Source organism: Oncorhynchus kisutch, linkage group LG28 (genome assembly GCF_002021735.2).
Source record: "Oncorhynchus kisutch isolate 150728-3 linkage group LG28, Okis_V2, whole genome shotgun sequence".
Lineage (NCBI taxonomy): Eukaryota > Metazoa > Chordata > Actinopteri > Salmoniformes > Salmonidae > Oncorhynchus > Oncorhynchus kisutch.
Genome location: NC_034201.2, coordinates 39,517,892 through 39,530,789, shown reverse-complemented (window position 1 = coordinate 39,530,789; position 12,898 = coordinate 39,517,892). Strand labels below are relative to the sequence as shown.

Here is a 12,898-nt window from a genome sequence, read left to right as displayed (position 1 = left end):
AAATGTATTCGGTGAACAACAGGTAGGTAAAGAAATAAAACAACAGTAAAAAGACAGGCTATATACAGTAGCGAGGCTTTAAAAGTAGCGAGGCTACATACATACACCGGTTAGTCAGGCTGGTTGAGGTAGTATGTACATGTAAATATGGTTAAAGTGACTATGCATATACAGTGGGGCAAAAAAGTATTTAGTCAGCCACCAATTGTGCAAGTTCTCCCACTTAAAAAGATGAGAGAGGTCTGTAATTTTCATCATAGGTACACTATGACAGACAAAATTAGATTTTTTTTCTCCAGAAAATCACATTGTAGGATGTTTAATGAATTTATTTGCAAATTATGGTGGAAAAAAACTTTTGTTATTGAACAAATACTTAATCTCAATACTTTGTTATATACCCTTTGTTGGCAATGACAGAGGTCAAACGTTTTCTGTAAGTCTTCACAAGGTTTTCACACACTGTTGCTGGTATTTTGGCCCATTCCTCCATGCAGAACTCCTCTAGAGCAGTGATGTTTTGGGGCTGTTGCTGGGCAACACAGACTTTCAACTCCCTCCAAAGATTTTCTATGGGGTTGAGATCTGGTGACTGGCTAGGCCACTCCAGGACCTTGAAATGCTTCTTACGAAGCCACTCCTTCGTTGCCCGGGCGTTGTGTTTGGGATCATTGTCATGCTGAAAGACCCAGCCACGTTTCATCGTTACTTTGGTCCCAGCTCTCTGCAGGTCATTCACTAGGTCCCCCCGTGTGGTTCTGGGATTTTTGCTCACCGTTCTTGTGATCATTTTGACCCCACGGGGTGAGATCTTGCGTGGAGCCCCAGATCGAGGGAGATTATCAGTGGTCTTGTCTGTCTTCCATTTCCTAATAATTGCTCCCACAGTTGATTTCTTCAAACCAAGCTGCTTACCTATTGCAGATTCAGTCTTCCCAGCCTGGTGCAGGTCTACAATTTTGTTTCTGGTGACCTTTGACAGCTCTTTGGTCTTGCACATAGTGGAGTTTGGAGTGTGACTGTTTGCGGTTGTGGACAGGTGTCTTTTACACTGATAACAAGTTCAAACAGGTGCCATTAATACAGGTAACGAGTGGAGGACAGAGGAGCCTCTTAAAGATGAAGTTACAGGTCTGTGAGAGCCAGAAATCTTGCTTGTTTGTAGGTGACCAAATACTTACTTTCCACCATAATTTGCAAATAAATTCATTAAAAATCCTACAATGTGATTTTCTGGATTGTTTATTCTCATTTTGTCTGTCATAGTTGAAGTGTACCTATGATAAAAATTACAGGCCTCTCTCATCTATTTAAGTGGGAGAACTTGCACAATTGGTGGCTGACTAAATACTTTTTTGCCCCACTGTATGATGAACAGATAGTAGCAGTAGCGTAAAAGAGGGGTTGGCAGGTGGTGGGGGGGACACAATGCAGATACCCCGGTTAGCCAATGTGCAGGAGCACTGGTTGGTCGGCCCAATTGAGGTAGTATGTACATTAATGTATAGTTAAAGTGACTATGCATGTATGGTAAACAGAGAGTAGCAGCAGAGTAAAAAGAGGGGTTGGGGGGGACACACAATGCAAATTGTCCGGGTAGCCATATGATTACCTGTTCAGGAGTCTTATGGCTTGGGGGTAGAAGCTGTTTAGAAGCCTTTTTGTCCTAGACTTGGCACTTCGGTACCGCTTGCCATGCGGTAGTAGAGAGAACAGTCTATGACTGGGGTGGCTGGGGTCTTTGACAATTGTTAGGGCCTTTCTCTGACACCGCCTGGTGTAGAGGTCCTGGATGGCAGGCAGCTTTACCATCTGTAGTGCCTTGCAGTCAGAGACCAAGCAATTGCCTTACCAGGCAGTGACGCAACCAATCAATGTTGCAGTTGTAGAACCTTTTGAGGATCTCAGGACCAATGACAAATCTTTTTAGTTTCCTGAGGTGGAATAGGCTTTTTTCGTGCCCTCTTCACGTCTGTCTTGGTGTGTTTGGACCATTCTAGTGTGCTGTTGATGTGGACACCAAGGAACTTGAAGCTCTCAACCTGCTCCACTACAGCCCCGTCGATGAGAATGGGGGCTTGCTCGATCCTCCTTTTCCTGTAGTCCACAATCATCTCCTTAGTCTTGGTTACGTTGAGGGATAGGTTGTTATTCTGGCACCACCCAGCCAGGTCTCTGACCTCCTCCCTATAGGCTGTCTCGTCGTTGTCTGTGATCAGGCCTACTGTTATGTTGTCTGCAAACTTATTGATGATGTTGGAGTCGTGCCTGGCCATGCAGTCGTGGGTGAACTGGGTGTACAGGAGGGGACTGAGCACGCACCCCTTGGGGAGCTCTAGTGTTGAGGATCAGTGTGGCAGATGTGTTGCTACCTACCCTCACCATCTGGGGGCGGCCTGTCAGAAAGTCCAGGATCCAGCTGCAGAAGAAGGTGTTTAATCCCAGGATCCTCAGCTTAGTGATAAGCTTTGAGGGTACTATGGTGTTGAACGCTGAGCTGTAGTCAATGGATAGCATTCTCACATAAGTGTTCCTTTTGTCCAGGTTGGAAAGGGCAGTGTGGAATGCAATAGAGATTGCATCATCTGTGGATCTGTTTGGGCAGTATGCAAATTGGAGTGGGTCTAGGGTTTCTGGGATAATGGTGTTAATGTGAGCCAATACCAACCTTTCAAAGCACTTCATGGCTACGGATCTGAGTGCCGCGGGTCTGTAGTCATTTAGGCAGGTTGCCTTTGTGTTCATGGGCACAGGGACTATGGTGGTCTGCTTGAAAGATGTTGGTATTACAGACTCAATCAGGGACATGTTGAAAATGTCAGTGAAGACACCTGCCAGTTGGTCAGCACATGCCCGGAGCACACATCCTGGTAATCCGTCTGGCCCCGCAGCCTTTCTTACTCACGTCAGCTACGGAGAGCGTGATCACACAGTCGTCCGGAACAGCTGATGCTCTCATGCATTCCTCAGTGTTGCTTGCCTCGAAGTGAGCACAGAAATTATTTAGCTCATCTGGTAGGCTCGTGTCACTGGGCAGCTCGCGGCTGTGCTTCCCTGTGTAGTCTGTAATAGTTTGCAAGCCCTGCCACATAAGACGAGCGTCGGAGCCTATGTAGTATGATTCAATCTTAGCCCAGTATTGAAGCTTTGCCTGTTTGATGGTTTGTCGCAGGGCATAGCAGGATTTCTTGTAAGCTTCCGGGTTAGTTTCCCGCACCTTGAAAGTGGCAGCTCTACCCTTTAGCTCAGTGCGAATGTTGCCTGTAATCCATGGCTTCTGGTTGGAGTATGTACGTACAGTCTAGAGGTCAACCGATTATGATTTTTCAACGCCGTTACCGATACCGATTATTGGAGGACCAAAAAAGCCAATACCGAATAATCGATTTTACATTTTTTTAATTTGTAATAATGACAATTACAACAATACTGAATAAACACTTATTTTAACTTAATATAATACATCAATAAAAATCTATTTTGCATAAATAATGAAACATGTTCAATTAGTTTTAAATAGTGAAAGTGAAAGTGCAATATGTGCCATGTAAAAAAGCTAACGTTTGAGTTCCTGGCTCAGAACATGAGAACATTTGAAAGTTGGTGGTTCCTTTTAACATGAGTCTTCAATATTCCAAGGTAAGAGATTTTAGGTTGTAGTTAATATAGTATTTATAGGACTATTTCCCTCTTTTCAATTTGTATTTCATATACCTTTGACTATTGGATGTTCTTATAGGCACTATAGTTTTGCCAGTGTAACAGTATAGCTTCCGTCCCTCTCCTCGCCCCTACCTGGGCTCGAACCAGGAACACATCGACAACAGCCACACTCGAAGCAGCGTTACCCATCGCTCCACAAAAGAGCGCCTTGCAGAGCAAGGGGAATAACTACTCCAAGTCTCAGAGCGAGTGACGTTTGAAACGCTATTGGTGCACACCCAGATAACTAGCTAGCAATTTCCCATCGGTTACGCCAGCCATTAGGCTGATAGGCTTGAAGTCATAAACAGCGCTGTGCTTTCGAAGAGCTCCTGGCAAAACGCACGAAAGTGCTGTTTGAAATAATGCTTACGAGCCTGCTGCTGCCTACCATCGCTCAGTCAGACTGCTCTATCAAATCATAGACTTAATTATAACATAATAACACGCAGAAATATGAGCCTTTGGTCATTAATATGGTAGAATCCGGAAACTATCATTTCAAAAACAAAACGTTTATTATTTCAGTGAAATACGGAACCGTTCGGTATTTTATCTAACGGGTGGCATCTTTAAGTGTAAATATTCTTGTTACATTGCACAACCTTCAATGTTATGTCATAATTACGTAAAATTCTGGCAAATTAGTTCGCAATGAGCCAGGCTGCCAAAATTGTTGCATATACCCTGACTCTGCGTGCAATGAACGCAAAAGAAATGACACAATTTCACCTGGTTAATATTGCCTGCTAACCTGGATTTCTTTTAGCTAAATATGCAGTTTTAAAAATATATACTTCTGTGTATTGATTTTAAGAAAGGCATTGGTGTTTATGGTTAGGTACAGTCGTCCAACGATTGTGATTTTTTCACAAATGCACTTTTATTAAATCATCCCCCAGCGTTGCATCGATTATATGCAACGCAGGACACGCTAGATAAACTAGTAAGTTATAACTAGTGATTATGATTGATTGATTTCAACTTACCTTGGCTTCTACTGCATTCCCGTAACAGGCAGGCTCCTCGTGGAGTGCAATGAGAGGCAGGTGGTTAGAGCGTTGGACTAGTTAACTGTAAGGCTGCAAGATTGGATCCCCCGAGCTGACAAGGTGAAAATCTGTCATTCTGCCCCTGAACAAGGCAGTTAACCCACCGTTCCTCGGCCGTCATTGAAAATAAGAATGTGTTCTTAACTGACTTGCCTACATAAATAAAGGTATAAAAAAAAATGCCAACATCGGCGCCCAAAAATACCAATTTCCGATTGTTATGAAAACTTGAAATCGGCCCTAATTAATCGTCCATTCTGATTAATCGGTCGACCTCTAGTACAGTCACTGTGGGGGGGACGTCCTCGATGCACTTACTGATAAAGCCAGTGACTGATGTGGTGTACTCAATGCCATCGGTAGAATCCCGGAACATGTTCCAGTCTGTGATAGCAAAACAGTCCTGTAGTTTAGCATTTTCTTCATCTGACCACTTTTTTATAGGCCGAGTCACTGGTGCTTCCTGCTTTAATTTTTGCTTGTAAGCAGGAATGTTACTATATCCGTTGGTGTGTATGAGTACCTATGCCGTATATTTTGGGCTTTTGTGCCTTTGTGGATTGCGCAGATGATTGCGGGTCTCGTGTGTTAATCATGTGTTAATCATTGTGCACTTGTGTTATTTATTCGAGGTACTCCTCGCTCTTTTGTTTGGGTTTCAACCCTGTGTTTTTGTTATGGGGTTTGTTTGGTCTTCATCCCTGTGCATTTACACAGCACGCCATAATTTGGGGCTGTACAAAAAGCCCTATTACGCATTCCTGCACCTGTCTTTGGAATCATTTATACCAACAGACAAATATGGCTTTTAACTCCAATCTGGCAACCCTCATAAAATCCGACATTGCACCAGTATGCGAAATATTGAGGAAAAAGCATAGGCATTAATTAAAAACTTTAAAAACTTAAGGATACTATTATATTATACGTATTTCGGTGACAACCTGGTTGATTAACAGTATTGTGATGTTAACATGTTTTTGTTTTTATATAGATAAATGTGGGACACAAAAAAAGGCAGTGTAGAACACCATTGTCCATCATGCATTGCTCCAATAACTTTCAAATGATTATTCCGAAGTTTGCCCCCAATAAAGGACTTTTCCTATGAATGAAGTCACACAAAAACGTGTCTTTTCCTAAGATTTAAGTAGGAGAAAAATGTGTGTATTTTCACATGAGTTAAGCCACCCACACAAAAACGCACAATGTCTGTTGAAATACTTTCTGTACATATTTAGTGTGAGATTGTGTTGTTCAATTCTAATCCAGTCAGCTCCAGTCAGAGACATATTTGAATGTCTGGTTTCAGCCCAAAAGTCAAGTTACAGTATATTATGATGAGTGAAGTCTCCCACCACACTCCTTCAAAGGTATCCCTTAGAAAAATAAAACAAATCGATTCTGAATTAATTTTATTAGCTTTATAAAATGCCTCTAGTCAGATGGGCCTATTATGCTATCTCTAACAATGTTATCAAGATACATTTGATGTATTTTTACTGGCAAAGCTCCCAAACCCGTGAGTCTATGGGAAGATACTTTGTATTAGCTTAGCATAGCCATCTATCCTTTAAGACAGGGGTGGGCAATTGCAGTCCTCGAGGGCCTGATTGGTGTCACAGTTTTGCCCCAGCTAACACACCTGACTCCAATAATCACCTAATCATGATCTTCAGTTTAGAATGCAATTTGATTAATCAGCTGTGTTTGGTAGGAATGGGGAAGATGTGTGACACCAATCAGGCCCTCGAGGACTGGAGTTGCCCACCCCTGCCTTAAGAGTTCAAATTAAAGTCAACCAGGGACAAGGGAGACCCAGCCTATGTAGAAAGGCAGGGCTTTTTCTCCTCAGTCCTCTTCTCTCTCTCTCCTCTCTCCCTCCTTCCTTCCAGTTCTTGTGCATCACTGATTCTGCAAGGGGATCCAATCAAGCCAAATGCAGTGATGAAAATGCTATGACAGCAAATGGAGGCAAAATATAATTTGCAAAGTCGGGCACAATGGAGTTAAGTGGATCAGAGAAGCCCAACCAACCAAGCAGCGACCTGATATCGCCATCTCTATAGCAGGGTTTGGAAGGATGTTTATTGTGTAGGCTCTATAATAATAACGCATTGGTTATTGCAAATTAGCTTTGATTTAAGAATTGCAAACTGCGTATTGACTTGTATATACTGTATTACCTAACTTAACGATCTATCACAAAAAACAAATAGCTCTTAACAGCCTCTTCGAAATAGCTTCAATGAAACACATACTGTACCATCATGATGTCGTGTCTGACTATGATTCAATTATTTGACATGCTATTCTATCAAATCCATTACCTAACGTTTAATTGATTTTGTGATTGAATTAAATCATGTAACAATTAAACCATTAATAGAGAGGTTATCTCCAGAATCCACTCTCTTAAAGATCTGAAGATCTTTTATATCAATAGTAGTCCATTATTAATCGTCACCTCAATCAGTCTCATTCCGATTGTCGTAAGTACTTGGTTATCTACACGAACCCTTGATAATAAATTGAATCAGCAACACACAAATTGGCTTAATTTATTATTTACTAAATACCTAAATAATCACACAGGATAACATATATGCACACAGGATAGATCACACATCGATTACTAATCATGTCATGAAAAGCCCCTAGTAGGCTAACCCGATATGACAGCTGGTTACACAAAGGAAGGGGGTTGGGTTTGAATGAAAGAGTGGGAAGACTGAGGGACAAATGGATTGGGTCCATCAGACCTTGAGAAGCTATGCTACCGTAAATACAGAATGTTATTCATTCTAATAACTGCCCATTCAGAAAAGGAAAATGCAAGATATATATATTTACTCTGAGCTGAACTTCGATAGATGGAAGACTGGTTTACCCAGCAGAGATTGCCATTTTCCATTCACCCTTTTAAACGTTAGGACAGCAGTCCTAACATTTCTGGAACTAAATGTTAATTTTGTTTGGTTGTAGATGAAATGAGCCCTTTTAAACGTATGGACACCAGTCCTCACGTCATCGTGAACTAAGTTTGACTTCTGTCAAAGGGGTTTTGTACTGGGGGAGAGAAGGGCATGTTTCATAGTTCTCAACCTACGTTTTACTAAGAAACAATTATCTTATTTAGGAGGCTGAAATTACAATATTTTCACAAATAGTTTCATATTTAAACATTTAAATTGCATAACAATTCAATGTGAATCTGATAACTAGAATGTGTAGACTTTCCAAGATACAACTTATGTCGTCCTATCATCAGATATAATGCCCCAGACAACAGCTGATCTGACATCATATTCTTTAAGTACCAACGGACACTTTCAACTCGTTGAGAAAGGGAAATATTGATCCATTCCCCAACCTTTTGATGTTACCATACTCTCTCTATGTTAACAGAGGGCTTTCCAAGAGTCCATTCTGTAGAGTGGGTGAGGGTGAGAGGTGAGAGGACAGAGGAAGAGAAAGGGAAGGCCTGCGTGGGACTAATCAATGAGAGTTCCTGAATAGTCCTGTCAAATATCACTCAGCCCTGAGGTCCACCCGCACGTGCACACCACACACACCACGCTCTCACACATACATATTCATGTGAATAGATACACACACATGCATGCACACATGCAGGCATGCAGACACACAGTCACACAAATACACACACACAAATTCATAAACACACACACGCACATTTTGATTACCAGTCATTATGAGGAGGAAGTGTTTTGTTTGATTAGGAGAGAGACAAGAGAAAAACACCTTATTTATTTCTCATTCATTAACCTGCGATTTGGAGTGTTGCAGAACCCTCCATCTCTGTCTCTTGTCTCTGTTATAATGCATGCACACAGTTCCCTGGAGTCAGCCTAATTGACCACTGGATTATGAAGTGGATTATGCAAGGACCAGTTTCATGGTCTGATGGAGAAAAACAAATAATTTGGATTTTATAAGATGTTACTCAATACTTCACCCGGGCGGTAGGGTAGCCTAGTGTTTAGAGCATTGGACTAGTGACCGGAAGATTGCAAGTTCAAATCCCCGAGCTGACAAGGTACAAATCTGTCGTTTTGCCACTGAACAGGCAGTTAACCCACTGTTACTAGGCAGTCATTGAAAATAAGAATTTGTTCTTAACTGACTTGCCTAGTTAAATAAAGGTAAAAAATTCTTAGTTAAAAAAAGAATAATCTCATTGTGGTCAAAAGTTGACTTCATATTGTGGTTGTTTTGTTTAAATCTTCTCTATTCTGTCTGCCACTCGGATCCGTATGGCAGACATGTTAGGTTGACGCTACAGTATTTGCAATGCTTCTGATTTAATCAACACATTCTTTGTGTGCCTTATATGATGATTATGTGCCCACAATTGTATATGTTGAATTTAATAATCCTTGGAGACACATACATGTTCATTATATTTCTGACTGGCTGTGTGCCCTTGTGTTCTCCATAAAATGCCCTGCCTCCTCTCTCGTCCTCAGATGGGTACACCACTGATGACATAGAGTTCTACTGGCGAGGAGGTCACAACGCTGTGACGGGGGTGGAGAGAATAGAACTACCCCAGTTCTCCATCGTGGACCACAAACTCATCTCTAAGAATGTCGTCTTCTCTACAGGTGATGTCTTATGCACCAACCGGCCCCTATATTAAGCTTCTCTCTCCCATTTACTCATCATTATAGCTAAGTACAGATACAAAGGTTGCACAGTAGACATAAAAAAGTGCTTCTGTTACAAGGTTATCCTTGGCCAGTTTCTGAGTAGGATGTCATGTCGTTTTCCAGAAAATGCCGTGTTACATCAGTCTAGCTGGTTTTCTGTAATGGCCCAAGCTCGAGGCCCTCGCTGTGCAGTGCAGGGACCATGGGGCTGACTAAGGGCCTGGCTGGTAAATTGCATCCATTTATAGGTCAGTTAGATGCTCTGACATTGGGGGTCCTCTGACAATCTGGCACATGCATGCCGTTTCCAGGACATTACCCCCATAGGGGGAGAGCGAGGTTCTTATTAAGGTGGAAGAGTAATGTAGGGTTGCGAGAGAGAGGCAAAGGGTGACTCTGTGGTGGTTCCGGAATGGATGTGGGATGTTCCTGCTTTAGCCAAACTCGCACAGGCCCCACAGGCAAAATGGAGGCCACCCCCTTCTCAGAAATGGAGCATGCTCATGACTAATTAAAAAAAATGTTTTTATTGAATTATTTATTCATAATCTACGTTATTTTTATTTTCATGAATTTGTTATGCAAGCAGGCAATAGGACAGTGGCAGTGTATGTAGAGGTTCGGGGAAACAACTTTATTGAATGGGAGCAGTACAATTACACAGAGTGAGTCAAACAATTACAGCTTGTCCTGTACCTTATGATGCTCATGTGTCCCTATGAACTGGTAAACCCAATGTTTTCTGATGCATAAAGAATGTATAGTAGTTACAGCTCATCCCTTTCTATATGGGCTGTGACTGCACTGCTTAGGCGTTGAGGATGGGGGATTACCATTTTCTACAGCAGCCTGCTGAGACCAGTAAGGGCTGACCCTCAGGTTACATGGAGAAGCACACATCAGCAGAAATGGTTGGCATTTATCAAATACCCACCCCCTCCTCCAATGTTGTGGTGAAGACCAACAAATGCCCTTGTTGCTTTATTAACCAGACTGTAACCTTAACACCCCCACTGTTTCATTAGTCCTTGAGGAAACCCTGCCTGCATCTCTATTTGCTGTGCGCCGCACACTAAACTCACTGAAAGTCTTTAACTAACGGCAACGTCAAAAGTAACTGTGAACTACTCACTGGAGATGTGTGCCGGAGGCGGTTTTATACCCACTCTGTAATGCATTCACATTCTCTTCCTCTTGCACCTTCTGTTTAGCTTTTCCTCAGCTCCTTATACTGTGGGTCCTTCTTGATGTCAGCTCTAACGGTCCCCCTCGCCTGCCATTGTAGTAATAATACAACCTAACCAAAATACATCCCAATCCCAAAGGACCCAATATATGAGCGTGTTCAAGCAATGCTGCCATACAGCAGTCTGCTGGGTTTATTTCAAATAAAGATAAGAAAAAATGTAGTGCTCTCCTAGGCAGGCAAAGAAGCCCTCTCTTCATACATTTAGAGATAGTCATAACCCTGATAATGCATGAGAACGCTGATGCCACAGAGTTAGACCCAGAACAAGTATTCTTTCTGTTGAGTATTTCCCCGACAGATATCTTGGAAATGACAACAGGTAGTGGGACCCTTCAGGCAGCCATTGTCAGGCATACTGTAGGTTGTCAATCAAATTCTGTAGTGATAGCCTCTGGAGGCAAACAAAAAATAAAATAAAATGAAATGTTATTGGTCACATACACATGTTTAGCAAGTGTTATGGTATCAAATCAAATTAATTTATATAGCCCTTCGTACATCAGCTGATATCTCAAAGTGCTGTACAGAAACCCAGCCTAAAACCCCAAACAGCAAGCAATGCAGGTGTAGAAGCACGGTGGCTAGGAAAAACTCCCTAGAAAGGCCAAAACCTAGGAAGAAACCTAGAGAGGAACCAGGCTATGTGGGGTGGCCAGTCCTCTTCTGGCTGTGCCGGGTGGAGATTATAACAGAACATGGCCAAGATGTTCAAATGTTCATAAATGACCAGCATGGTCGAATAATAATAAGGCAGAACAGTTGAAACTGGAGCAGCAGCACAGTCAGGTGGACTGGGGACAGCAAGGAGTCATCATGTCAGGTAGTCCTGGGGCACGGTCCTAGAGCTCAGGTCCTCCGAGAGAGAGAAAGAAAGAAAGAAAGAGAGAATTAGAGAGAGCATATGTGGGGTGGCCAGTCCTCTTCTGGCTGTGCCGGGTGGAGATTATAACAGAACATGGCCAAGATGTTCAAATGTTCATAAATGACCAGCATGGTCGAATAATAATAAGGCAGAACAGTTGAAACTGGAGCAGCAGCATGGCCAGGTGGACTGGGGACAGCAAGGAGTCATCATGTCAGGTAGTCCTGAGGCATGGTCCTAGGGCTCAGGTCCTCCGAGAGGGAGAAAGAAAGAGAGAAGGAGAGAATTAGAGAACGCACACTTAGATTCACACAGGACACCGAATAGGACAGGAGAAGTACTCCAGATATAACAAACTGACCCTAGCCCCCCGACACAAACTAGTGCAGCATAAATACTGGAGGCTGAGACAGGAGGGGTCAGGAGACACTGTGGCCCCATCCGAGGACACCCCCGGACAGGGCCAAACAGGAAGGATATAACCCCACCCACTTTGCCAAAGCACAGCCCCCACACCACTAGAGGGATATCTTCAACCACCAACTTACCATCCTGAGACAAGGCCGAGTATAGCCCACAAAGATCTCCGGGGGGGGGGCGCCAACCCAGACAGGATGACCACAACAGTGAATCAACCCACTCAGGTGACGCAGCCCTTCCAGGGACGGCATGCGAGAGCCCCAGTAAGCCAGTGACTCAGCCCCTGTAATAGGGTTAGAGGCAGAGAATCCCAGTGGAAAGAGGGGAACCGGCCAGGCAGAGACAGCAAAGGGCGGTTCGTTGCTCCAGAGCCTTTCCGTTCACCTTCCCACTCCTGGGCCAGACTACACTCAATCATATGACCCACTGAAGAGATGAGTCTTCAGTAAAGACTTAAAGGTTGAGACCGAGTTTGCGTCTCTGACATGGGTAGGCAGACCGTTCCATAAAAATGGAGCTCTATAGGAGAAAGCCCTGCCTCCAGCTGTTTGCTTAGAAATTCTAGGTATGTGTAGGTATGTACGGCAGGACCAAATCAGAGAGATAGGTAGGAGCAAGCCCATGTAATGCTTTGTAGGTTAGCAGTAAAACCTTGAAATCAGCCCTTGCTTTGACAGGAAGCCAGTGTAGAGAGGCTAGCACTGGAGTAATATATTTTGGGGTTCTACTCAGGATTCTAGCAGCCGTATTTAGCACTAACGGAAGTTTATTTAGTGCCTTATCCGGGTAGCCGGAAAGTAGAGCATTGCAGTAGTCTAACCTAGAAGTGACAAAAGCATGGATTCATTTTTCTGCATCATTTTTGGACAGAAAGTTTCAGATTTTTGCAATGTTACGTAGATGGAAAAAAGATGTCATTGAAATGGTCTTGATATGTTCT

The 12,898-nt window shown here is 43.0% G+C and overlaps 1 protein-coding gene across 1 annotated transcript in view; it reads left to right on the top strand.

Moving 5' to 3' along the window:
* Window positions 1-12,898, top strand: part of LOC109872855 (gamma-aminobutyric acid receptor subunit beta-2) — a 105,943-nt gene that overhangs the window by 78,291 nt on the left and 14,754 nt on the right. Inside the window, exon 6 of the mRNA XM_020464221.2 lies at window positions 9,245-9,382. Within this exon, the coding sequence (XP_020319810.2) occupies window positions 9,245-9,382 (138 nt within the window). The remainder of the gene's footprint in view (window positions 1-9,244; window positions 9,383-12,898) is intronic.